Here is a 27831-nt window from a genome sequence, read left to right as displayed (position 1 = left end):
CCTTCCCAGGCACGGATTATGCTTTGTATACGTTGATTATTCCATGGATAAAGACCCCCGACACTGCCGTGTGTTGGAACCCCCCCCCCTGGAGAGGACGCAAGGTGAGGAGACGCTCTGCAAGACGAGGTCGCTTCACGTCTCTCCTCCGTGGACCGGAGGACGCCGGCCCACAAAGAGTCCACCTGCTTTCATCTGTGGTCCAAGGATCGCCGGCGCATTGAACGGCACTACAGTGGGTTCACCTGGGATACCCTTGGCCGGATGAGGCAGCCGGATTCTACCCCCCCCCCCTTCCTACTCCTGTCGGCTTACAAGCGACCGGATTAACCCCCCCTAGTGTATCCAGTCTATAGTCATTGAAGTATCATTGCTGTTATTCCTTAAACTATTCCAGGTCGTATATGTACCACCTGCGCCTTCAGAGATTGGACATTCTCTATTGATATACCGACGAATACTCTTGCCATAAAAGTGCATACTAATTTCCATTCATAAATGTGATTGATTTGATTAAGTGCTTGCTCTACACACCATCGCTGTGTAGAAATAAAGACCTATTTCTAATTCGTACATTTGTGTTGGATCCGTTTCATCTACGTGACAGTGTTCATCATAATATATTTATGCCGAGTACTGGGTGGCCGAATATTAAGTACAAAGGTAGTGGTAGTAAGTATCATATCTAGTAATACAGTCAGGGAATTGTACCCCTCAGTTACAATTGGTCCTTCGAGCCGGATGGTAATTAGTGTAATATTAATATAGTGTTATTAATATTGAAATGGCCTATGATGAACACTCCACGAAACGATCCTCCTAACCAACGCCCGCAGCGCGAACGACGGCTCCCTCAGTACTTAGAGGCTTACGCTGTCAGTCAACAACCTAGTCTTCTACTAACAGTAAACGCGGTAAAACTAGAAAGTAAAAGTATGTCTAACCCCAACGCCCAGACTACCCCGACCATAGAGGCCCCTACGGGTTCTAATGTAACTGACCAAGTTCACGGTGGGGACCAGTGGGAACCAGACATGACTTCACACCCCGCCAGTACTGAAGAAGTAGTCCCCGATGAGTCCCGGGAGGAATACAACGCTACCGAGAGAGAACTCGGCACGGAAGAAGACGGGGAGAGCACCGTGGAGATAGAGCTCCAAGGCTCCGCAAGGAGTACCCCGAGGGAAGGCTCCCCTATACAACCGCCTTCTCCCAGCGAGGCAGAGAGGACCCTACAGCAGGCCTTCCTCATCAGCCTGAACGCCGCTGCTGAACGCGACCGACTGCAGATCCAGCAGCGAAGCGAACACGAGCAGATACGTCTAGAAATAAGACGCATTCAGAGGGAAGAGAATGTGGCCCGAGACCGAGCAGACAGCCAGCGAGCAGCTGCTGGTGCTCTACGGGACGCAGAGCGCGACAGACAGCAAGCGCAACTAATAGAACAGCTGATCAGACGGACAACACCCTCTCCCTCCGCCAGAGGCTCCAGGAACTCGTCTAGACACACCTCCAGGGCGGCATCCCCTAGCCGAGTAAACAACCCTGAACTTGACCAACAGACGAGGTCTATACCCCCCACAGACCACCTCCCCCCACCGGTCCAAGCGAGACCTAGCAACCGGGAAGGAGCAGCATATCCTGTGGAGAGGCTAAACCAGAGACTACAAGCACTGGATGACCTAACTGAAGACGAAGAGGAAGAGGAGGAGAACCACGCCCGACGACAGCACAGTACTCTACCGGACCAGGAGGTCCGGTACAGCCCAGGCTATACTCCCGCGGAGCTGCGCTACAGACCCCCGACTCTATACACGGGTGAGCACGACGCACGACCCGCACCGAGGAACAGCACCTGGACAAGCGGGCCATGGTACACTGCCGGTACCAGCCCATACCAAGGAGCGGGAGGAGACTCGCCTAGGAGGCCTCTCCCCCAACGCTCGCCGATGTATCCACAGTCAGCGTCATACATTGGCACGCCTATGGTACCCGACTTCACCCAAGAGAACCGGGCCCAGTATACAGAACTCCGCATGTGTCTGGAGACCATGTTGGTGGATGTATTGGATGAACGCCACAAATACGCCATCCTACTGAAGCACTTAAAGGTACCCCGCGCACATAATATAGCGCTCGCCTACGCGACTTCCACCACCCCATACACAGCAGCGCTGGTAGCATTGGACCAGAGGTATGGGCGCATATGGGATTACGTGATCCAGGAGATCCGACACATCGACCGCTTACCCCCAGCAATAGACAATCGAGCACTGGACGACCTGTCCATCAGAGTGCAGTCCCTGGTAGGGATGTTGGGAGCGCAGAGAGAGAAGGGGAGGCATGAACTTTACGCCAACTCAAATGTGGAAAGGATCTTGGAGAAGCTGCCGCCCGCTCGACAGGAGCGTTTTAGGCGGCAGAGAGACCACCGAGACCCGAATGGCCCCGAACCGAACCTCCCCGATCTAGCGGACTTCCTGGCGAGAGAAGTCAGCAGCCTACGGCTAGATACATTCGGACGGAGCACCCCTGGCTCCAGAGAAGGAACCAGACGACTAAATGATGGAAGAAGATCGGTGACTGTGATGCACCAATCGGAGTCAGTACCGAGCAGCAGGAGCCACAGTACCCCCTCCAGAACGGAGAAGTGGAAGATAGTGTGCCCCTACTGTGAGAAAGAACACTGGCTAGCGCAATGTGACTCCTTCCCCAAGCTGAATGCGGAGGAAGCAAGTCAATGGATAAAGTCCAACAAGCGCTGTTTTCGCTGTGCACGCTCACACATGGCAGCCGAATGCCGCTTAAAGAAAAGGTGCACCAAGTGCGATGGAGCCCATCTGGACATACTTCACGACAGTAACAGACGGCGCCCTTCACCCGCACCATCCAGCAGCAAAGCGAGCGTCATGTACATCGATCCCGCCAGCAGCAGTGGAGCCCGAGTACTCCTAAAAGTAGTGCGTGTGACACTAAGCTACCAGAATAAAGTCCTGGACACTTACGCCGTCCTCGATGACGGGTCCGAGAAGACCCTTCTGCTCGCCTCCGCTGCGGCCCAGCTAGGGCTGCGGGGAAGCGAAACCCAAATGACAATTCGGACAATAAGACGAGATTTGAAGACGATAAAGGGCGAGAATGTCTCATTCTCTATCGCAGCAAGCGGCCAGCCTGAGCGACGGTACCAGATTACAGACGCTTTCACCAGCCAAGAAATAGGACTGTCGCGGTACACATACCCCGTCGCCAAGCTGATGGAGAAATATGCACATCTGCGCAAGTTACCGATCCCGCTCATAGACAATGCTATGCCGACCCTGTTGATAGGCTCCGACCATGCAGACCTCATTGTCCCGATAGACCGGGTTCATACCGGACCCCGAGGCTGTCCTGCAGCAGTCGAGACCCGTTTGGGATGGACTCTCCAAGGCCCGCTCGCCAAATCTCTCAACCGAAGTACAGCCACTAGATGTCTCCACTCCCGAGTCACAGAGGGAGAAACCGCACTCCTGCAACACGTAGAGCGGTTATGGACCTTGGAACAAATGCCCTTTAAGAACGGAAAGAAAGACATTCGCTCTAAAGATGACATTTACGCCATTCACCTCCTCGAGACAGGGACCAAGAGAGTCCCGGTCAACGGCGTGTTGAGATACGCCACGCCACTCCTGCGGCGAGAAGGAATGCCTACTTTCCACGCCAAGACAGACGCCACAGAACGGTACCTGCTGAACACGGAGCGGCGCTTAGCCAAGAACCCCGCCCAGGAGAGTCTATAACGCGCTGAGATTGAGAAGCTCATCACAGCGGGACACGTCACAAAGATGGACATGAAAGAGGCTGACCAGACCACTGAATCGTGGTACGTGCCTCACCACAAGGTCCATCACAACGGTAAAGACCGCATAGTATTTAACTGCAGCTACCAGATCGGATCCCAAAATCTGAATAAAGAGTTACTGCCCGGTCCCACACTCGGCCCCTCCCTACTCGGCGTTCTACTCCGCTTCCGCCAGGAAAAGGTGGCCATCAGCGGGGACATTAAAGGAATGTTCCTGCAGGTGAGATTAGTAGAGGAGGACAAGCCCCTGTTACGGTTCCTATGGAGAGAGAAGCCAGGAGATGAGCACCCAGCCATCTACCAATGGGAAGTCCTCCCCTTCGGAACGACGTGCAGCCCCTGCTGTGCTACATTTGCACTACAGAAACATGTAGCAGAGGACCCAGCAGCGGACGAAGAGGTCCGACACAGCGTAAAGAACAGCTTCTACGTAGACAACTGTCTACAAAGCCTTTCAACCCAGGAAGAAGCCGAGGCTCTCCTGATTAAACTCCGCGCCTCATTGATCAAAGGCGGCTTTGATCTCAGGCAGTGGGCCAGCAGCGATCCGCAAGTACTGCGCAGCCTCTCCTCCGAGGACAAGGCAGCCAGCAGCGAGACCTGGATGGCTACAATCCCGGGAGAAGCCCAGGAGATGACCCTGGGATTGGTGTGGCGATTCAAAACAGATTCGCTTCACTACAGACACAAGCCCCTGACTACGGAGCAGGGAAGGCCGGCGGCGGCGACAACCACCAGACGGAGTGTGTACACAACACTCGCCCGACAATATGACCCGCTAGGATGTATTCTACCGTACACCACCAGGGCAAAAATGATTGTACGAGCATTGTGGGACAAGGACCAGGGCTGGGACGACCCCATTCCCGCACACCTTGCATCCACCTGGAGAGAGTGGGAGATGGAGCTCCACTCACTCCCAGGCGTTAATATGCGCCGAAGCTACTTCCCACCCACGGTGAGGCCAGAGACATGTAAAATGGACTTACACGTCTTCAGTGACGCCTCAGAGGTCGCATACGGATCAGTAGCCTACTTGCGGGCCCAAGAAAAGGGGGGAGAGATCTACACAGCATTTGTCCTCGCCCGCTCGAGAATAGCCCCACGCAAGCAACAATCTATCCCACGCCTAGAGCTCTGCGCAGCCCTAGCCGGAGCGCACCTAGCCACGCTCATCCAACGTGAGCTCACCATACCGGTGTCTAGAACAATCCTGTGGTCAGATTCCACGACAGTACTCGCCTGGATCAAATCGGACTCATGCAAGTACAAAGTCTTCGTGGGAGTCAGAGTCACCGAGATTCAAGACTTAACCGAAGAGTTAACCGGAGAAACAGAGTGGCGCTACGTTGATACAAAACAGAACCCAGCTGACGTCATCACCCGGGGGATGCCCCTGGATGACCTCACCCGTCGCAATGCCTACAGTGACGGCCCCGCATTCCTAAGACTCCCGGAAGGACAGTGGCCCATGCCTATCCCGAGGGAAGCAAGTCCAGAGGAGGTGGAAAATAAGAAGTCTGTGTTCTGTGGATTGAGCACCGTAGCCTCCACCGACCCTAACATAGACGATTGCACGTCCATAGAGAGTGCACAACAAAGAACATTCCTGCGGCACCACCCGGAGTGCAAGTCCCCCGCTGATATGTCAGCAGCTAACTACGAGGAAGCAGAATTGCTTCTACTGCAGCGAGCCCAGAGAGACTCGTTCCCCGATGAATTGGCCTGTCTACAGGGAGGAAAGCCCGTCCCATCCGACAGCAGATTAATTCATCTGGCCCCCGAGAGCGACGCTCATACCCTCATCAGAGTGGGTGGCCGCCTACGCAGAGCCCCCAATCTACCGGATGACATTAAATACCCGATCGTATTGAACAGCCGACACAAGGTCACAGAGCTGATTATAAAGAAATACGATGAGGATGTACATCACGCAGGAGCAGAAAGAGTCTTCGCGGAAATCAGACGTCGTTACTGGATCCTACAAGGAAGAGAGGCGGTACGACGCTTCCAGCGAACATGTCTAGACTGCCGCAAGTGGCGCGCGCAGCCCAGCATACCAAGGATGGCTGACCTTCCTCCATGTCGCCTCCGAATCGGTGACAAGCCATTCCACTCAGCGGGTATGGACTGCTTTGGCCCGCTGCACATAAAGAAAGGAAGAGGAACCGAGAAGCGGTGGGGTATTGTATTCAAATGCATGACCACCAGAGCGATACACATCGAGCTTCTCCCGACCATGAGCACAGACTCATTCCTTATGGCCTTCCGTAGATTCACATCACGGAAAGGAAGACCGTCTACCCTATTGTCCGATCATGGGACAAACTTCAAAGGCGGCGAAAGAGAGCTGAGAGAGAGCTTCCAAGCTATGGGCCCAGAACTTAAGACCCACCTCGCTCCAGCACAGGTTGATTTCCAATTCAACCCCCCAAACGCACCCCACTTCGGTGGCACTTGGGAACGAGAAGTGCGCTCCATAAAGACAGCCCTGTACAGCCCTGTACGCACAGACTGTGGCGGAAGAAGTCCTAATGACAGTCCTCACGGAGATTGAGGGAGTACTTAACTCGAAGCCCCTCGGATATGTCTCCAGTGATGTGGCGGATATCGACCCAGTTACCCCCAACACACTCCTGATGGGGCGGCTAGATCCTGCATTACCCCAGACAATGTACCGGCCTGAAGAAGCGAACGGCCGACGAATGTGGAGGTACAGCCAAGTATTAGCCGACAAGTTTTGGAGCAGTTTCCTACTGCACTACCTACCGTCTCTACAGACCCGCCAGAAGTGGGTAAAGGAGAGAGACAATTTGACAGAAGGAACAGTCGTCATGATTATTGATCAATCACTGCCCAGAGCTATGTGGCCGGCCGGCCGCGTAAGCAAAGTGATCACCGGTGCCGACGGCAAGGTCCGAGCAGCTGAAGTGCTCGTCCAGGGTCGCACTTACACCCGTCCCGTGGCGAGGCTCATAGAACTGCCCCGACTCCCAGACACAATCGATGATGACCATGACCCTATAACCCTATGACTTTGTGAAGTTGACTGACCCCTACAGCAAACCCTTATGTGTAAATAGACAACGCGATTAATCTGTCTCTGTTTAACTGATTAGGTCTGGGACCAATCAGGGGGTGGCTGTTGTGAAGGGCCAGATTAAACCGAATATATATATTTATTTATATATATATATTTAATTGTATTTGTATATTCTCTAATATTCCCTGATATCCCTTGTATATTCCTTGTACAATATGCATTGAATATCCATTCTAGCCTACTGAACTTCCCATAATAGTCTCCATTCTACTATTGGTCGAGACCTTGGTGCCAGGCTGCCATACCCCTCAGACCCAGTTCAAACGTACCGCTCAACATGTACGAACAAGTCCTAGTTCCGCGTAGAAATCTGGCTACTGCACCACTAATGGGACTATTTGTTCATAGTGCGTATATATACTGCGCTACTAAAGTAGGACTTTCTTTTCAGTCCAGTTTCTTACCCTCCAATAGAGTCACAGACGTAAAGCCTCCCCGCGACGCCACGTGTGGGAGTAAGGCCAAGTTCGCCTACCATCGGTATTGAGACATCGTGTATATTAATATTTGAATAGTCATATTTGGCACTATATCGTCGAGTTGGACGTAGTCTATTAAGCTAATAATAGTCTGTTAATATATAGTGCTTCGTGCGGTGAGAATACTACCGTAGTCAGTACCCCATCGTTTCGGGCAGAGAACTGGCTGCTTATCCAGGGTGGTTGACCCCACGTGAAGCTGCACCCGAGGAGCCCCAGAGCCGACGAGCGAGTGGACCTGTATACCGGATTATTCTACCGACGACAGCCCGCCTTCCCAGGCACGGATTATGCTTTGTATACGTTGATTATTCCATGGATAAAGACCCCCGACACTGCCGTGTGTTGGAACCCCCCCCCCTGGAGAGGACGCAAGGTGAGGAGACGCTCTGCAAGACGAGGTCGCTTCACGTCTCTCCTCCGTGGACCGGAGGACGCCGGCCCACAAAGAGTCCACCTGCTTTCATCTGTGGTCCAAGGATCGCCGGCGCATTGAACGGCACTACAGTGGGTTCACCTGGGATACCCTTGGCCGGATGAGGCAGCCGGATTCTACCCCCCCCCCCTTCCTACTCCTGTCGGCTTACAAGCGACCGGATTAACCCCCCCTAGTGTATCCAGTCTATAGTCATTGAAGTATCATTGCTGTTATTCCTTAAACTATTCCAGGTCGTATATGTACCACCTGCGCCTTCAGAGATTGGACATTCTCTATTGATATACCGACGAATACTCTTGCCATAAAAGTGCATACTAATTTCCATTCATAAATGTGATTGATTTGATTAAGTGCTTGCTCTACACACCATCGCTGTGTAGAAATAAAGACCTATTTCTAATTCATACATTTGTGTTGGATCCGTTTCATCTACGTGACAGTGTTCATCATAATATATTTATGCCGAGTACTGGGTGGCCGAATATTAAGTACAAAGGTAGTGGTAGTAAGTATCATATCTAGTAATACAGTCAGGGAATTGTACCCCTCAGTTACAATATCTTAACGACAAACATCTGCTCAGACAGGGGTCCGTGTGAGATTCTGGGTGTCTTTGACAAGAGAAACGTTTATTAGAACTACGGTCCTCGAGGCCTCGTTCCCCAGACCGGCGGGCCGGGCCCCTGAGGGACGGGTCAGGACTTGGGAGACATTCTACCAGAGTCCCGGGGGTTTACTGTGGCGACATACTGGTTTGTGACTCAGTCAAAATGTCGACAACCTGGTGGCGCACCACATTAAGACGCATACTCTGCGATCGCAATGTCCTGGGTTCGAATCCGGCCCAGGACATGTGTTGCATGTCCTCCCCCATCTCTTCACCCGATTTCCTCTCCGACTGTCCTATCCACAATAAAGCTAAAAATGCCCTAAAAGATATCTTTAAAAAAGAAAATGTCGACAACCGGTACAAGAGCGATGGAGCACCGCTGTCCGAGAGCGTGGCCGGCTGCTGCCATTACAACCCACCTGCTGCTTTAAGTAGTGCAGGAAATCCTGTAGTGTGTGTCCACCTCCATCAATGACTTCTGCATGAAAGTAAACTCATCATGAGTTTTTACAAACAGAGTCTTCCTTTATCATCAGTCACACGCTTTAGGAAAAAATAACTGCCCCCTTTCTCTCCCATTTCGTGATGTAATGCTTTCTCTCTATCGTTCTCTATGAATCCCTTTCTCCCTCTCTACCATCCCTCTTTCTCTCTCTCTCTAGTAACTCCTTATTACATTATAGTCAAACGACCCAAAAGTCTTTGAGAAAACATAGTATATTATGTAACGTTGTATTTTTCCTCCTACTAATTTCTGAACCAGTTCCTGCACACGTGTGGATTACACTGAACTGATGCATGGAAACATATTCCTAAATATATTCCTTAAATATATTCCTAACGAGTTCAAGCAAGGCTCCTGACTTGTGTTAAAAGTCATCCGCTCACTCTCCCATCCAACCTGCTTCTCCCTGCTGTTCATTATCAAATAAAGCAGACAGTCCATGAGAATAATATATATACAGTATAGATATTTTCTTTGATAATTTAATTGTATTTTATTATTATAATTTTTTTTATCAATGCAGATATATAGTTTCAATTACAGTTTTAGTTGCTAATTAATTGGGAATGAATAACAACATTTCGGGAGGAAGGTTTGCACCTATAACGCGGAAAGTCTTGCTAGCTCCGTAGTGAGAGTCGAACCGGTCAAACTAGAGGTGGTGGCAGAGAAAGAAGAAAGAAGCTGGACACTATCCTTGAGAACCACTCCCACCTCAACTCTGAGGAGCTAGCCAAGATGAGGAGCACATTCAGCCACAGAACCCCCTCCCCCCCACATACCACTAACTGCCTCAGTCGTTCATGCCGGCGGCCATCAGGCACCTGAATCGGGACTGTTGTCAGCAGCTGGATAACTAACGACTAACTAAGAACTTGAGAACCATTAAAAATGTGACTCTTAACCACTAAATGGTAAATGGACTGCATTCATATGTCACTCATACAACGATGGCAGAGGCAACCATGCAAGGTGCCAACCTGCTCATCGGGAGGAGTTAGGGGTTAAGTGTCTTGCTCAAGGACACTTCGACACATGCTGCCGGGAGGAGCCGGAATCAAACCAGGAACCTTCCGATTACCAGATGACCGCTCTACCTCCTGAGCCACTGTTGCCCCACTGAACCACTAAACCCTGCACAGACTATAACACAGTGTATATTATGACCAATAGGGTATATACAGACCCTTTATTTCCACTGTTTAGTTTACAAGTTTCTCAAGTTTCTTTATTACCGGTAGTTGTCATACAGAAATACAGGATACTTTGTATGAAATGCTTCTTTCTGTTTTGCTCCTGGGTGTGCTAGGTAAAAAGTAGATAATTATAATAAGTATAAAATAGAAAGTCAAGTACTTAAACAAGTGTAAACAAGACCAAAAAAAATTCAATATACACATATGTACAATATATGGGTTTACTATACTCATTCAATTTCTTTATTGCCTATATTTATTGTCTTCCTATTACCCTGCCATACCGGTACCTTCCGTCCCATGTGCTGCTATGCCACCTGCGTTTTCCCAAGGGGAACAATAAAAGGAACATCTCATATTTTCATTGCAGCGCCCATGTTAAAGCCCAACTTGCAGGTTAAACCCTACTGATCAATTATGGGTAGTTTACATCATTGGTATATAATTTCATTATTTATTTATTTCCATTTGACGCCGGAAATGCCACTCAGAAATGGTTAAAAAGGTCCACGCACGAATAACATGCACGAGCAAATTAAAAAGCCATCAGAGCTATCAGGGCCATGACGTCACATCTGGTATCTTTCCCCTACTTCTGATCCACTACAAGGAGTTTTGACGAGTGCAGAAAGCTATTTCCTTGATCCAAATGGACGCCTTACAAGACGCAAATGGGTTTAATCGTCAGAGACTTTGATGGACCAGCTACAACTGGTTGAAACAAGGTAGTTATAATGTTTTTAATGTCGTAAAAAAAGAACTACATTTACCACTAGTAGGCAGCCTGTTGTTCAGTACAGCAGCGCTACTGGTCTGTGGGCTGTCGCCTGATCCCCGGGTCATAGTATCAAGCTGGCTATATAGGTCTGGCTAACGTTACCCCGCTAACGTTACATTATGTCTACTGTAGTGCATGTAAAAGAGTTTTGGGAACGAGTAAAATGTGCAGGTCCTCTCCTCAGACATGTGGGGCAAAGCACTGCACACGCATCATGCAAGCTACGTTAGCTACATGTCGCGGCATGTTGATACGATAGTAGCCCCTTTAGCTGCACTCGGTGGATAGCCCCTTTAGCTGCACTCGGTGCATATGTACAACGACACAATGATCAAACACCTTATAACTACTATTGTCGTGTCCATAAATTCCATGGCAGAATACTTGTGAGGACAAAGGTATACAAAGAGGAGAGAACCATTTTAATTCGGGCTTTGTTAGGAGTTTCAAGAACGGCGGCTACCAAGCTAAGCTACGTTAGCTGCTAACGTTGCATACACAATATGTACAACGACGACACAATGATTTACATTATTACAAATATGGTAACGTGGTTGTGGCTGTTACAAATAGTGGTTAGCTTTAGAGATGAATGGCTATGATCACGGAGCAATAGTGTTAGGTGAAACAGATACATTTTCATTCATCACTCCTCGGCTAGTAGTAGCAAGGCTCTGGTTCCTGCCACTACCTGCCTGTGACTCTCAGAGCCCCTCGCTGCCCTGCACCTGACGTGACGTCAGCATTAAGATGACACACGCACGCTATGAAACATGCAATTAAAATATGCATGTGCGTGGAGCTTGTGGTTTGGTCAACAAAATGTTTGATAAAAACGCTAAAACTGGGTCAATTTCGATAATTTTTTTCCCCCCTCTTCATGAAAGTCAGCGTTGGCCTAGTCACATTGTTTATTGAACAAAAATACAACCTGCAAGTTGGCCTTTAACAGGTTAGACCAGCCAGGCAGCCCAGGTGAGCATGGCTGCATCGTAGCATCTAGAGATGTGTTGTTGAGCCTATTCGGACAAAACACACAGAACTCAACTGCAAAACCGAAAGATGCACCACTGATGTCCATGTTGTGGACAGCGGTCACGTGTGAGCAGCTGGGATGAGGGCCAAGCGGTCGTCATGCACAGGTGAGGTCAGCCGTATGGACGGAGTGTTTCCTGCTCCTCCCGTCTCTCCACCCACTGTAGTCAACAGGTACACAGCCATGCAGTGCTGCTAGACACCAACACTGACCCCCTCACAGTGTCCCCCTCCTGCTAGACACCATTAAGTAAACACTGTAATCTGTGTTGCATGTACCTGACAAACTTTGTATTACAGTCATATTCCAACTTAACTGAATGCACATGTGTGTGTGTGTGGACTACTGTACTATTACAGGTATTGAAATAAACAATGGAACTTCCTTATAAAAAAATAAATAAAAAAAAGAAGAAATTATGAATAATTAAATATCGATATTGCGGGAAATGAGTATTAACACTTTGACTGCCGGAAAACGCTTTAGAGCATCATTCCCGGCCATGCTAAAGTTGCCGGAGGACGCCGTACAGCGTCCTTATATCAATATTTCAAAAATCTGCGATCGGATTCATATTTCCCCTCCGCTGGCCTGAGATCCACCAGGAGGACCCACTGAGCTCTCTGGCGGTTCAGGAGCGCCATCTGGTGGCCGATCGGCGCAATCGCCAAACAGGAAGTGCTATGGAGTTTGTGCTGGTCGACCATATTACTTCCGGGCACTCTGTTTGGCTCACGGGACACGATCTCGACACAATACATAGCGATCGATTGCCAATAACTCGATAAACAACATGATTTGGACATATATACTATTATACAAGCTGGAAATGGACCCGATATTTCTACATACCATACGGCGCGAGGAGGATACGGTAAGATTCAGCGTTATTTTTGATCGTATTCCATATAAACTGTTATGATGAACATATCACCCACACTAGATGAATGATATAACGCTGCCCACGGAATTATAAACGATCCCCCGCCCATCCGGTCATCATCAGATCATACGTAGATCATTCTAGAAGTACGTCCAATTGAAATTTTTTATATCGCCCCGATTGCCATCAAACTGTATTTCATCATCAATATAATGCATTTGGGGCTATATATCACGTTCTGGAGAAAGCTGCAGAAAGAGATGAAAACATACTTATACATTAGACCATACTTTACTATGAATATGTGAATGAAAAAGTTTAACGTTGCTACACAATGAACAATACATATAGGACTTTGAATGGGCCCTAATAATGGCAATGTAGCAATAGAATTAAAAAAGTTATAGCCATGCAAAGAAGGGGTACTTCTCCATAGACAAATAGAGCCGGCAACCTATGGTATATAATGAATTTAACCCATGGCACCCAAAGTGTTAAACTGTTTTTTTCTCTTTTTATTTTTATTTTTTTTATCCACTTTTTCTCCCATTTTCTATATTTTCTCCCATCCCAATTTCGTATCATCCAATTCAACCCTCCCCTGTCACGAACGCTGTTTCTTGCCTCCCACAAGCCGGCTGCAATGTGGACTAAGTCATACATAGCACAAGTCCCCTCCGGTACTTGAGGTAACAGCAGTCGCATCTTTTCACCTGCGCAGCTCGATCTCTCAGTGGCGAGGAGTAACGCGTGGGAGGCTCACGCTGCCCCCGACACTTCCTGATTCCACTGCGCAGGCGCACCAACCGACCTGTAGGAGTCGCTGTCCACAACGCCCGATCCCCACCCATCAGTTTCCCACCCCCTAATACGGCCAATGTGTATTAGTACGGACGACCAGCTAAACTGAAAGCAAATGTGGAGCGCTGGGCTCGAACAGGCGAGCCCAGCGTCTCGAGATTTTGTGGCGAGCGCCTTGCCCACTACGCCACGTAGCCGCCCTTTTCTCTCTTTAGTTTTAAATTTTTTTCCCATCCCAATGTTAGTCGTTATGCCAATTCCCAATCCCCTTCCTGGTCGCTGCGCACCTACCCCCTACAGTCGGTCTGGGAGAGTGGAGGCTATCACATGCTTCCTCCGACACATGTGTAGCCAATCAACCGCTTCTTTTCACCTGGCAGCGCGGACTCTCACTGAGAGGGTGTAACGTGTGGAAGGATCACACTACCCCCCTTAGATCCTTTCCTCGCTGAGCAACTGGCGCCCCGACCGAACTGTAGGAGTCGCTGTTTACAACGACCAGGACCCACCCACCAGCTTTCCCACCCCTAACACTGCCAATTGTGTTAGTATGAACGACCAGCCAAGCTGGTAGCAATGGCGAGAGCTGGGCTCGAACCCAGCATCTCCTGCACTAGTGGCGAGCGCCTTGCCCACTGCGCCACTTAGCCGTCTATATTGAAACTGTTTTAAATATTCAGAATCGATATGTATAGAAAAATCGATATTTTTTACAACACTACCTGCTAGACACCAACACTGACCCTGTCACAGTGTCCCCCTCCTGCTAGACACCAACACTGACCCTGTCACAGTGTCCCCCTCCTGCTAGACACCAACACTGACCCCGTCACAGTGTCCCCCTCCTGCTAGACACCAACACTGACCCTGTCACAGTGTCTCCCTCCTGCTAGACACCAACACTGACCCCCTCACAGTGTCTCCCTCCTGCTAGACACCAACACTGACCCCGTCACAGTGTCCCCCTCCTGCTAGACACCAACACTGACCCCGTCACAGTGTCTCCCTCCTGCTAGACACCAACACTGACCCCCACAGTGTCCCCCTCCTGCTAGACACCAACACTGACCCTGTCACAGTGTCCCCCTCCTGCTAGACACTAACACTGACCCCCTCACAGTGTCCCCCTCCTGCTAGACACCAACACTGACCCTGTCACAGTGTCCCCCTCCTGCTAGACACTAACACTGACCCTGTCACAGTGTCCCCCTCCTGCTAGACACCAACACTGACCCCCTCACAGTGTCTCCCTCCTGCTAGACACCAACACTGACCCCCTCACAGTGTCTCCCTCCTGCTAGACACCAACACTGACCCCCTCACAGTGTCCCCCTCCTGCTAGACACCAACACTGACCCCGTCACAGTGTCTCTCTCCTGCTAGACACCAACACTGACCCCGTCACAGTGTCCCCCTCCTGCTAGACACCAACACTGACCCCGTCACAGTGTCCCCCTCCTGCTAGACACCAACACTGACCCCCTCACAGTGTCCCCCTCCTGCTAGACACCAACACTGACCCCGTCACAGTGTCTCCCTCCTGCTAGACACCAACACTGACCCCCTCACAGTGTCTCCCTCCTGCTAGACACCAACACTGACCCCGTCACAGTGTCCCCCTCCTGCTAGACACCAACACTGACCCCCTCCTGCTAGACACCAACACTGACCCCGTCACAGTGTCCCCCTCCTGCTAGACACCAACACTGACCCCGTCACAGTGTCCCCCTCCTGCTAGACACCAACACTGACCCTGTCACAGTGTCTCCCTCCTGCTAGACACCAACTATTACTAATCCTAATACTACGACTAATATTACTATTCCTAATAATACTACTACTAATATTACTATTCCTAATACTACTCCTATATATTGCTACTACTAATACTCCCACTACAACAACTAATACTATTACAACTACTAAAACTACTACTACTACTGCTGCTGCTACTACTTCTTCTACAATGATGACTACAATCAAAGCTACAACTACACAGGAGGGCCACCTGAGAGATGTATCCATAAAGATTTAACTTCTTACTGGATCTTGTAAACAAGCCACAGTGGAACAGTAATATCACGCTTTTCCAGTGTTTTACCTGCTCTGCCGCTGCACAGACATTCGAACCACGGCACTTTCTTTCGAAGGTGGTTACCATTGGTTACAGGCAGCCATACTGGAACAAAGAGAACTACACAGACGTTTTGTGCAGGGCCCCCCGTGGGACTGGTGCATCCCTGGAGGTAATGGTGAATGAAATCAGCGCTCCCAGACCTCATGGCTTGGTCTCTGGGCCCAGTCAATTAGCTAGTGGGAATACCCCATAGGAAGAATACACCCACAGTCTAACCTACAGAGACGTCGTCTAGCAGGTCGTTAGCAAAGCTCAGCCTTCACTGCTACTTGGATCACAGGGTTAATGACTGAGACATGGGGACTACCTACTAGTGTTGTCAAAAATATCGAAAAATCGATACATATCGATTCTGAATATTTAAAACGGTATAAGGAAGTTGCATTGTTCGTTTCAATACCTGTAATAGTACAGTAGTCCACACACAGACTGCATTCAGTTAAGTCGGAATATGACTAATACAAACAGGGGGCGAAACTAGAGAGCGCCACCCGCCATTGGCGCTCAGTTTTTACGTTTGGCGCCTCCCACTGAGAGGTCTGCCCGCCATGTGGCGGCCAATCAAATAGTCATGTGAAAACCGAAAATCAAGATCCAATTCTGAGCGGAGTTCTCACTCGCTGTCTCAGCACAGACACGCAGCGCATTGCTGCTCCTACCCCTCCCCTACCTGTTTCTGTATGCTGCATGTAAACAGAGGACAGTCACCGTGACTAACGTTAGTCTAGTCAGAGGGACCTCCGTCCGTGAGCTGATGTTAGCTACTGTTACAAAATGACCCAGTCAACTATTCACTTTTAGTTTAATACATGAGGCATTGTGTAACGTTATCCAGCTGGCTAGCTACTGATAGCTCCCGACATCAACAACTGCTCCAGCAAGTGTCCAGTTACATCGCATGAGGGCTGCCGACTAGGGTCCAGGTGCAGCGCAGGAGAATCCTTTCATACTGAATGTAAGAGTTTAGGGTCCAGCTGCAGCGCCGGAGAATCCTTGCTGGAGCTGGAGGCCACTCGAGTATACACACAGACAGTGGAGCTGTTTGCAGACAGCAAGGTGGCGATGTCTCGCAGATAATACAACTACAAGTATGATTATATAATATATATATTTTATTAAAAAAAAAAAATAATAATAATTTTTTTTTTATCAAAAAAAAACATTGGCAGGTAAGAAATCTGCTTGGCGGGTAGATTCTTCCCATCTACCCACCACTGGCCGGTGAGTCAAAAAGTTAATTTCGCTCCCTGAATACAAACAGTTCAGTTTGTCAGGTGCATGCAACACAGATTACAGTGTTTACATCCGTCTGCTTGAGAAAATAGTAATACCATGTTCTGCAATAAAAATTCTTGAAGTGAGATGAACAGTTATTTTTAAATGTGTGATCTAAAGATAAACAAAGGGTTTTAAAAGTGTTATATTTATCTTCTAGGGATGCCCCGATCGATCGGCCACCGATCGTTATCGGCCGATAACCTGTATAAATATGCGATCGGTGATCGGTGATAATGCTTTATTTTCGCCGATCGTCAAAGCCGATCTCATTCGCTGAGTTCTGTCTCAGACACCGGGTGGTGCGGGGTCTGCTCCTCCCTCCCGCACGCATGTAAACACGGGTCTAGTCTAGTGAGACGGGACACGGGAGGACAGCGTCGGCGTCTCCCTGAGCTAACGTTAGCTTAGCTACCGTTACAAAATTACCCAGTCAACTATTCACTTTTAGTTTAATACATGATGAGGCATTGTCTAACCGAACGGTATCTAGCCGGCCAGCTACCGATAGCTCCTGACATAAACAAACGCTCCACAAAGTCTAGTAGAGTGTATGATACCTGTTAGCTGTTAGCTCACGTTAGCGCAAGCTAGTTCACTGTTCAAAACGAAATGTCCCATTGAACTAAATAATTCACTGAGGCGTTGTATTAATGTTATATATCCGGCTAGCAGTAGCTACAGATAGCTCCTGATATCAATGTCTTATAACACTGATTCGATGCGTATTCGAGCTGAGGGCTTGTGAATGTGATTTAACGTTATACCAATACTAGGATCCAGCTGCAGCGCCGGAGAATCCTTGCCGTAGCTCGAGGCTACTCGAGTATAGGGTCCAGGTGCAGCTCCGGAGAATCTTGGCCGTAGCTGGAGGCTACTAGAGTACACACAGACAGTGGAGCTTGTTGCGTGGTGGCGATGTCTCGCAGATAATACAAGTACAAGTCTAATTATATAATATATATATTTTATAAAAAAAAAAAAATTATATAAAATAAATTTTAATTTCTTTTAATCAAAAACGATCGGTATCGGATCGGTATCGGCCGATATGGCTCACGACGATCGGTATCGGTGGCAAAAAACGTGATCGGGGCATCCCTATTATCTTCTCTTATAGTACCAGAGAGAAGCTGAGGAGAATCAACCAGCAACAAAAGCAAAATTTATATATATAAAAAAAAAACATTTTATTTATTTTTTTTACATTTTAAGATTAAACCTTTTTCCCTGTGGTATCGAAAATGGTATAGAATATCGCTACTTTTCAAGGTATCGTATCGAAGTTCGAAATTCCAGTATCGTGACAACACTACTACCTACTACTAGGCCTACAACCGGTACTACTGCTGCCTGTGATAATATAAGTACTACCTACACCAACAACTACTACGGTCAGTACAAATGTACTTAGGGAGTATACATACACAGAATGCAAATACACTTATGGATGCGAGCACACACTCCCTGCAACCAGTATATATTTACTAATGTATGCGTCTCTGTTAAATCTGGCTCAAAGAACAGCAGAGCTGCACCCACAGCTAAATTCAGTAGCTGTGTGTGTATGCAATTCACCTTGATTCTGTTTTATATGTGTATTTTTGTAAAAATGTGTATATTGTGATGATTAATTGTATTTTATGTAGGCCTATTTGATGTATGTTATGTATGATAACCTTTATCACTTTAGGTTGATGCCTTTTTTAACATCTTGGCCAGGGACTACAGATGAAATCTAGCCTTCTTTACATTTATTGTTGATTAATATGCACTGTCCCTTTTACAAATAAACTTAAACTTAAACTGTGTGTGTGCATCTACACATGTGTACTGTATTTGTGTGTGTGCGCGAGTGTGTATGTGTACTATGTACGTGTGTGTGTGTGTTAGGGGTGCACCGATATGAAAATTGGCCACCGATACCGATTGTTCAATTAACACAATCGGCCGATACCGATACTTGTGGCAAAAAATAAGTATTTGTAATTTTTTTTAATATTTTTTTTAATATTTTCTTTTTTTCTTTTTTAATTTTTTTTACTGAAACTACTGTATATTTGTATGTGTATGTTTGTATTTGTAGGCCTCTTTACTTACTTAAAAAAAGGAAACATCAAGAAATATGTTTATGGTATCACTATCTCCCAGTATCGTCTAGCGGCCTGCAGAGGGATACTATTTTCTCAACCAGAGCTTTCAACCAATGCAATGGAACCATTCTGGCGGCCTGCAGCGGGATACTATTCTCTCAACCAGAGCTTTCAACCAATGCAATGGAACCATTTTGATTGACAGTCGATTCGGCCAATTACGCCACACCGCTAGCACCCACCTCCTGCTGTTCTTACCACCAATCGGCAAGCGTTTATTCATTTTCTACTTCGGGGGCATGCCGCCATTGATCTGCTTGCGAGAATGCGAGTCAAACTCAGAACCACAACAAGCTAATACGTTAGCTGCCCGGCAGTACCCGCCGACCAGCGCGCTCCACAGGATGGCCAAACGAGACACAATGATTTTACTGCAACAAATGTTATAATAAAACAAAGCCTTTCTATACATTTGTCTGGTTGAAAACTTTATTAACAGATTGCAGAATGGGTAGTTGGGTACGGAATGGAACCGAGCTATGAACGGCTTGCTTGCCATCTTCGGGTAAATACTATGCTGATGTAATTGAACGTGTAACTAACTATATAACGTTAATGCCACAAAACGAATGTTTGTGTCATTTTAACAGCAGATACTTTCTTAAATGCCATCCTCCCGACAGAGCGGTGTTGATGGGGAGCTCTGATGGGTTCGCTTGGTTGTGTTATTAGCATTGAACAGCTAACCGAAAGCTAGCGTTAACTAATGTTAAAGGTTTAGCCATAACGTTACGTTGGCTAAAGTTGGGGCTATTCATAATCCAGCAATAATGGCTGCAGACCTGCAAGCAAAGTACAGCAAGTTGGCAAAGGAGTATTCCAACGTAAATCACATTTTCACCAGTAACGTTAGTCTTCTGCCTCCCGGTAGCTCATGCTGCAACGGAATGGAACCGAGCTATGAACGGACTCGGAGTAATGCCTTGCTGCTATGGGTAATAATAATATGCTGATGTTATTGTCCGTGTAACACTAACTACATAACGTTAATGCCACAAAACGAATGCCTTGTTAATCATAAGTAGTAACTGATGCAGTAGCTTGTGTGTGTGTGTGGGGGACGGCGGGCGTTGTGCAGGTAGGTCGCGAGTGAATTATTTTTTTTGCCTTTTGACGCTACACAAATTGATGGTTATTTATCGGCGACTGCTATCGGCACATTTGAGCTTATCGGCCGATAGGCCGATAGCAGTCAACAAGGCACTTATCGGCCGATACCGATACCCGACCGATATATCGGTGCACCCCTAGTGTGTGTGTGTCTGCATGCGTGCATGTACTCACAGATGGGAACTCAAAGTCGTTCTGGTTGACGAGGTTGAGGACATATTCGATGCGGTGCTGGTTCTGTGGACTGGCCAGCCGTACGGGTGGTGTCAGCGTGCTCATAGCCGTTACTATGGTCTAGAGGAGATACAGAGACATTATTGTAGATTCCCCCTTAGCTCTGCACTGGGTTGAGCAGGGTTGGGCTCAATGAGTTAACATCAGGGTTCCCACAGACATTGCAAAATGAAATTCAAGGACTTTCAAGTAATTTTCCAAGCACCATTTTATTTTAATTTTAAAAGGGCATTTAAAAAGATACAATTCACTTTTAAATACCTTTTTTTATAGAAAAAAATCTGATCCAATATTTATGGCTTAAAGCCAATTTCCGACAATTAGTTACACTTTAAATAAAAAAAATTACATTTCTTGATTCAGAACAATTTTATCATGGATGAACAAAACTTTCAATGTGAATGGTTGATTTGAATTTCAAGGACTTTTTAAACACCTTGTTAAAAGATTGGCTTTTTTCAAGGAATTCCAGGCCTTGACTTTCTTTTGTCAACAATCAAGCACTTTAAGCACTTCAGGGACCTTGTGCGAACCCTGTAACATTCAATTCAAGCAATTCAAAGGAGAAACAGAAAGCGAATCGATCTTGGGAGACACAGTGCAGGGCGGGCTGGAGACACAACTTGTAAAGTAGACGACATACATCAGCTCTCTAGGTGCTGCACATACACACAGTAGGTTCCAGTGGGAGGTAGAACTTGGGGAGTGTTGCAATAAAATCTAACTTTATGAGGAAGCATCAAACGCAATGTCACACCCTCATGGGCCCTTCATAAAGGCACAGGTGACGGCAGTCGTGAGATTCTGGTGTTCCCATATGCTCGAAATGTTGTCTTTAATGCAATACAATTAAACAGGAAATCGTTTTCTGAGAGTTGGTAGTTTCTTTATTTTTTATGTTTCTCGTAAAAATAAACGGTAGCTCTTTCTGTGGTGTGACACAGACTATCTATGATAGTAGTTGAATATGTTTCCTATAGTTACTTATAACATGACAATAAAACTGTAAACAAAGGCCTATTAACACATTCAGCGCCAGAGGTCGCTGTGGGCCGCATGGCCGTGTGTGCCAGTGTTTGCAGGGCTAAAACTATATTAAATATCATAGCTATGGATATAAAACTATTGCCCATTTGACATCGAGTATCTATCGTTCAATTTGTGAAAAAGAAATAATTCTTTCATCCATACATTCCCGTTTTATACCGTGGTGAATATGAGTATAGTTTTAGAGTAATTGTGTAATCCCAGGAAACGCCGCTATGCAGCGTTTAGTGCATTTCAATAGAAACCGTGGCATTCCTCGCCTGGATACAGAATCAATCTGAAATCAACGCTATATTATCGGTATTATGGATCATCATGCATGCATGAAAGGGTGGGGGGGTGGGGGGGGTTTCTATGCTTCGATCGTCACCAACGGCATACGTTGTGGAGTAACGTTACAGTAACACTTTCGGATCACAATGAAGGCATGCTCGGATCAACGCAAGATTGATACCATATAGCCCTTACCATGACTAGGATGTACTGCAAAAAGAATATTCCAATTATCTGATCGCCCTTCCAAGTATTGATGTCGATCGTGTTGCCAACATAATCCACCAAAGAACATGAATCCGGAGTACTTGATTATCCTCAATCCATGTGTTATAACCGCTCGCCATGCCTGACTAGGAAAACCCGGACTGGACTTTTTAGATCGACGTACAGGCTGAGCCAGAGGGTATCCAAGGATGTGCATTACCGGCCGCAAGGCGTTAGGTGGTGGTATTGGATGTTTGCAATCTCAGACCCATTCCCAATGATAACATCAGGCTCCCTCGATTATGAATTAGATCACACAAACACACTTTATATTTATTGATAAAGGATTTGCACTACAACTCGTACACCTACTGTAAATTGTACCTAAATTGCACCTCATCCTATTTCTGCCTTGCACTATATAGTATTGTATATTAGTACACTACACAGTATTGTATATTATATGGTAACTCAGTTACGTCTACTCTGCATCGAACATTGTACATATGTCTATACTGAACACTGTGACCTCATTTTTTTTACTTCTAATTTACATGCTATACTATGTTATTTTATTTCATACTTATCTTGTCTTGCACAGTCTCTGGAGCGTAACAGTAAGAAGCATTTTGTATAAAAGTATTCTGTACTTCTGTATTTGGCGGGTTTGGCGCTCAAGCGATGGCGAGTTAACCCGACTTATCTCGGGTCTGGCGTCCAATGTGTTAGATCCTAATATGAAAAATTATGTGATTTAACACATTGTGTGCTAGCCGGATATGACGATTTATCGTTTGGATGCCAGCACGTTAATCAATGGGAGGACGAGCACATTTGCGAGCGATTAAACGATATCTTAAATTATGGCTATGTGTCTAATACACCAGTCGCTTATCAATGACTTGCTTGCCGATTTCTAGAAAGAAAAAATTATTCCGCGATAATAGCCATTTACTGGAATACACAAAACACGTTGTCATTTTCCGGCTGATTTATGAATCGTTTTCAAATAAACGCTAGATTATCGAGAGTATTTGTGTTCTTATGCACGATACAAAAGCGGGTTGAAAAATCATTTATTCGTGCCGCGCTCAGCGCCTAACGCCACACACACGTTGTGAACGCTGTGAAAAACAACTCTGATTAACCCAAAACTGGTAACAGAGTCCTTACCTCAGATCAGATGTTCTGCAAAAAGATGAATCCAATTCCTGATCGCAATTCCAAATATTGATCGCGTTTATTGATCCAACGTTATAGTCCAAAACGCATAATCGAAAGCTGCTCCGAGCCTCGCCAGTGAATGTGGTAACAGACACTGCTTGCCAGAGATGGGGAAACCCTGGACCGGAGTTTTTGCACATGGCCACTCAATCCAATCCAATGATGTGCATTACCATCCAGGAGACGATAGGGGGCTGTATTGGCCCTTTTCGAGCTCCGGGCCATTCCCAATGATAACGTCAGGCTGGACGGATGAAAAATGAATGGATATCGCTAATAAAAGAAATACAGATTAAATAACGAGAAATCTCGTTATTGGCAACCAACGCATGGCGAGAAATAACGAGAAATGTCGTTGTTGGCAACCAATGTGTTAACACATTCGGGGCCATTGGGATCCGTCTAATCTCACTCTATAAGGCCAGTTTATCATAACAACCTTTCATTGTGCGTGAGGCTGTTTGTAGAGCTAAATCTATACTTTATATTATTGCTATCTGTCCATTATCAATTGACACTATAAACCGTCCCTTCAATATGCCTTAAATAAAAAAAAATTTCATCAATACGTTCCCATTTTATAGCGTCGTGAATATGAACGTTATAGCAGAATGTTCTGGGGTATTTCATGGAAGGCGAGATATAGGGTGCTAAGCTAATAACGTTAAATCGAATGGCGTTTCGGCTACAGACAAGCTAGAGCAAAAAATCTAAATGCATTTTATCTGTATCATGGTCCACCATGAATGCATGAAAGGGGTGAGGGGGCGGGGGACGTCGTTTCTGATTTTTGATTACCAATAATGGCATTAGCCTCATACGCTGACCGGGTGGATGGCTATCAAAGCAAGGCCCGACCAGGCTGAAATTTACATCAAATCGATCTTACCTGTGGCCGGTTGGACTGCAAAAAGGATTTCCCAGTTATCGATCGCCATCTGGTAGATCCATATGTCCATTGGCTGATGCTATATTCCTTTACTGCATACTGAATTCAGTGTCCCAAAAAGTATTCCAGGCGATCTGGTGAAGCCATAGCTTGAGGCTAACAAAAAAGTCAACCCGTGATAAAAAATAAAATAAAACACCGGTCTGTAACAGGGAACACTGCATTATCGAGACAGCGCCCCTACGAGGATCTGGCCGGGAATGCACTTTTCCGAATTCCAAGAGTAGGGTAAATCTGCAGTGCCGCTCGGTGATATTGAGTAGGATATTACAATGGAATAAAAACCAAAACAACCTTACCACGTATATATATACGTGGTTGGCCCTCAAGCGTTGGATCCGAAACACGTATATATACGTGGTTGGCCACGAATGTGTTAATGGTCTATACTTCCTAATTTTATGTGATTTAATGTTCAATGTTTATTTTATGCCCCCTTTTTTTTTTACTGCTGTGAAGCACTTTGGGCTGCTATAAGTTTTTATTATTATTATTATTATTATTATTATTATTATTATTATTATTATTATTATTATTATTATTATTATTATTATTATTATTATTATTATTACTACAACATGAGAATTCCGTTTTCTTAGGGGACTAAAATACTAGCAACAATGACACAAACAATGTCACTTACCTCAATGGCCTCCTTAATGTTATTCTTGATGTCCTGAATTTTTTGCTTCTTCTCTCTGCAAAAAAAGGAAACACAGAGACCCAATACAATTAATGTTATGGAATAATTATATTATCGATGCCTTACAGGGTTAAACCACAGCGTATGGAAGTCCGACGTGAACCTATGTTGCAGCTGATCGCTAATACTGTTTCACACAAATAAGACCCAAACCAAACCTAATCTGTGCCAGTCTGGTTACACATCAAAGTCAAACATTCCAAATAAGACCCAAACCTAACCTAATCTGTGCCAGTCTGGTTACACATCAAACATTACAAAGTAGCCATTATGGATGCACCAAAACAGATATACCAAACTAAACCAGTCTGATACCAGGCTAGAATAGTCCGATACCAAGCTAAAGATACCAGGCTAAACCAGTCTGATACCAGGCTAGAATAGTCCGATACCAAGCTAAAGATACCAGGCTAAACCAGTCTGATACCAGGCTAGAATAGTCCGATACCAAGCTAAAGATACCAGGCTAAAACAGTTTGATACCAGGCTAAAAACAGGGCTGATAGTGATACCAGGTTAAAACAGGGCTTGGTATCTATCTTCTACTTCTGACTCTGGAGAAGACGGTAAGCGCATTTCCCATAATGTTGGTGTGTTCCTTTAAAGTTTAGTACTAGAATGGGTATCGACAGTGAAGGAGTGGTTTTGGTGCATCCCTGGTAGCCATGACAGTGAAGGAGTGGTTTTGGTGCATTCCTGGTAGCCATGACAGTGAAGGAGTGGTTTTGGTGCATCCCTGGTAGCTATGATGGTGAAGGAAGGGTTTTGGTGCATTCCTGGTAGCCATGACAGTGAAGGAGTGGTTTTGGTGCATCCCTGGTAGCCATGACAGTGAAGGAGTGGTTTTGGTGCATTCCTGGTAGCCATGACAGTGAAGGAGTGGTTTTGGTGCATCCCTGGTAGCCATGACAGTGAAGGAGTGGTTTTGGTGCATTCCTGGTAGCCATGACAGTGAAGGAGTGGTTTTGGTGCATCCCTGGTAGCTATGATGGTGAAGGAAGGGTTTTGGTGAAATGCGTTTGGTGAACAGACATTGTAGAGGTCCCACATTTTTGATTTTTTTTTTACTTTCTCTTTACTTTCTCTTTTCCGTTTTTCTCCCATCCCAATGTTAGTCGTTATGCCAATTCCCAATCCCCTACCTGGTCGTTGCGCACTCTACCCCTAACCGTCGGTCTGAGAGGGCGGAGACTATCACATGCTTCCTCCGACACATGTGTAGCCAATCCCCACTTCTTTTCACCTGGCAGCACGGACTCTCACTGGGAGAGTGTAACGTGTGGAAGGTCACACTACCTCTCCCAGATCCTTCCCTTGCTGTGCAGGCGCCGCAACCGATCTGTAGGAGTCGCTCTTTTACAACGACCAGGACCCACCCACGCCGGCTTCCCACCCGCTGACACTGCCAATTGTGTCAGTATGGACGGTCGACCAAGCCGGAGGCACCACAGCTGGATTCGATTCCACTGTCTCTGTGGTGGTAGACAGACGCGTCTGACACAGAGACAACAGCTGTGTAGTAGCCCCCCCCCCCCCGCCAACTAAGTACAAAGGTATATTGACCCCGATTGGGGAAATCCAGGGTTCTCACAGACATTGCTAAATGAAATTCAATGACTTTTCTAAGCACTATTTTCCATTTTAAAAGGTCATTTAAAAGGATACAATTCACTTTTAAATGCTGTTTTTTATTGAAAAGAAAATCGGATCCAATATTTATGGCTTAAAACCAATTTCCGACAATTAGTTACTCTTGATTCAGAACCATGAACAAAACTTTCTATGCGAATGGTTGATTTGAATTTCAAGGACTTTTTAAGCACCTTGTTAAAAAATGTGCCGTTTTCAAGGAATTGTCTGTGTGGGTCATTGTCCAGTTAAAAACTGTCTTTATTTTCCTACAACTACACTAGAATGGGACATGCGAGAAGCCTGGCAAGAAGGTCAGCAGGAACACTTCAGGTCAGAGTAGGAGAGAGCAGGCCAGTCACCCCCGATGTTCCACTTATCAAGACGGGTTGTTTTGGGATGGCACAGGATTGATCAGATCATCCTGAGCCCTCTCTCTCTCTCATTCTCATTTCAACCTCCACTCGAAGGCAACGCTGATACGCTTTGCACACACACACACACACACACACACACACACACACACACACACACACTTTTTGTGTATCAATCTTCAATAAAGGTGTCAGAGAGGGTTGTAAGCACAATGTCTGACCATTGACCAAGATGTAATAAACAGATAGGAGAGAGAGATAATAGGTCCCACAAGAGATGGGAGAATTAATCCATCTGAGAGGGAGAGAAAATAGACCCTACTAGAGAAATAGAGAGAATAGACCCTACTAGAGAGAGAATAGACCCTACTAGAGAGAATAGACTCTACTATAGAGAATAGACCCTACTAGAGAGAATAGACCCTACTAGAGAGATAATAGACCCTACTAGAGAGATAATAGACCCTACTAGAGAGAATAGACCCTACTAGAGAGAATAGACCCTACTAGAGAGAGAATAGACCCTACTAGAGAGAATAGACCCTACTAGAGAGAATAGACCCTACTAGAGAGAATAGACCCTACTAGAGATAATAGACCGGCTAGGGGTGGACGGTATGGTCTAAAATTTATATCACGGTATAATTTGAAGCATAGACGGTAACGGTATATATCACGGTATCTGTTGTGAAGGGCCAGATTAAACCGAATATATATATTTATTTATATATATATATTTAATTGTATTTGTATATTCTCTAATATTCCCTGATATCCCTTGTATATTCCTTGTACAATATGCATTGAATATCCATTCTAGCCTACTGAACATCCCATAATAGTCT

At 46.3% G+C, this 27831-nt stretch overlaps 1 protein-coding gene across 2 annotated transcripts in view; it reads right to left on the bottom strand.

Annotated features, from left to right (window-relative positions):
* Nucleotides 1–27831, bottom strand: part of LOC311244450 (guanine nucleotide-binding protein G(s) subunit alpha) — a 148505-nt gene that overhangs the window by 37412 nt on the left and 83262 nt on the right. For both annotated transcript variants that reach the window (XM_084333964.1, XM_084333965.1), the window contains 2 exons: nucleotides 24924–24978; nucleotides 20521–20640 (listed from right to left, as the gene is read on the bottom strand). In XM_084333964.1, the coding sequence (XP_084190090.1) occupies nucleotides 20521–20640; nucleotides 24924–24978 (175 nt within the window). The remainder of the gene's footprint in view (nucleotides 1–20520; nucleotides 20641–24923; nucleotides 24979–27831) is intronic.

This window comes from Notolepis coatsorum (genome assembly GCF_963971535.1).
Source record: "Notolepis coatsorum genome assembly, chromosome: 17".
Classification (NCBI taxonomy): domain Eukaryota; kingdom Metazoa; phylum Chordata; class Actinopteri; order Aulopiformes; family Paralepididae; genus Notolepis; species Notolepis coatsorum.
The sequence above is the reverse complement of the archived record's forward strand: the minus strand, read 5'-3'. Positions and strand labels throughout refer to the sequence as shown.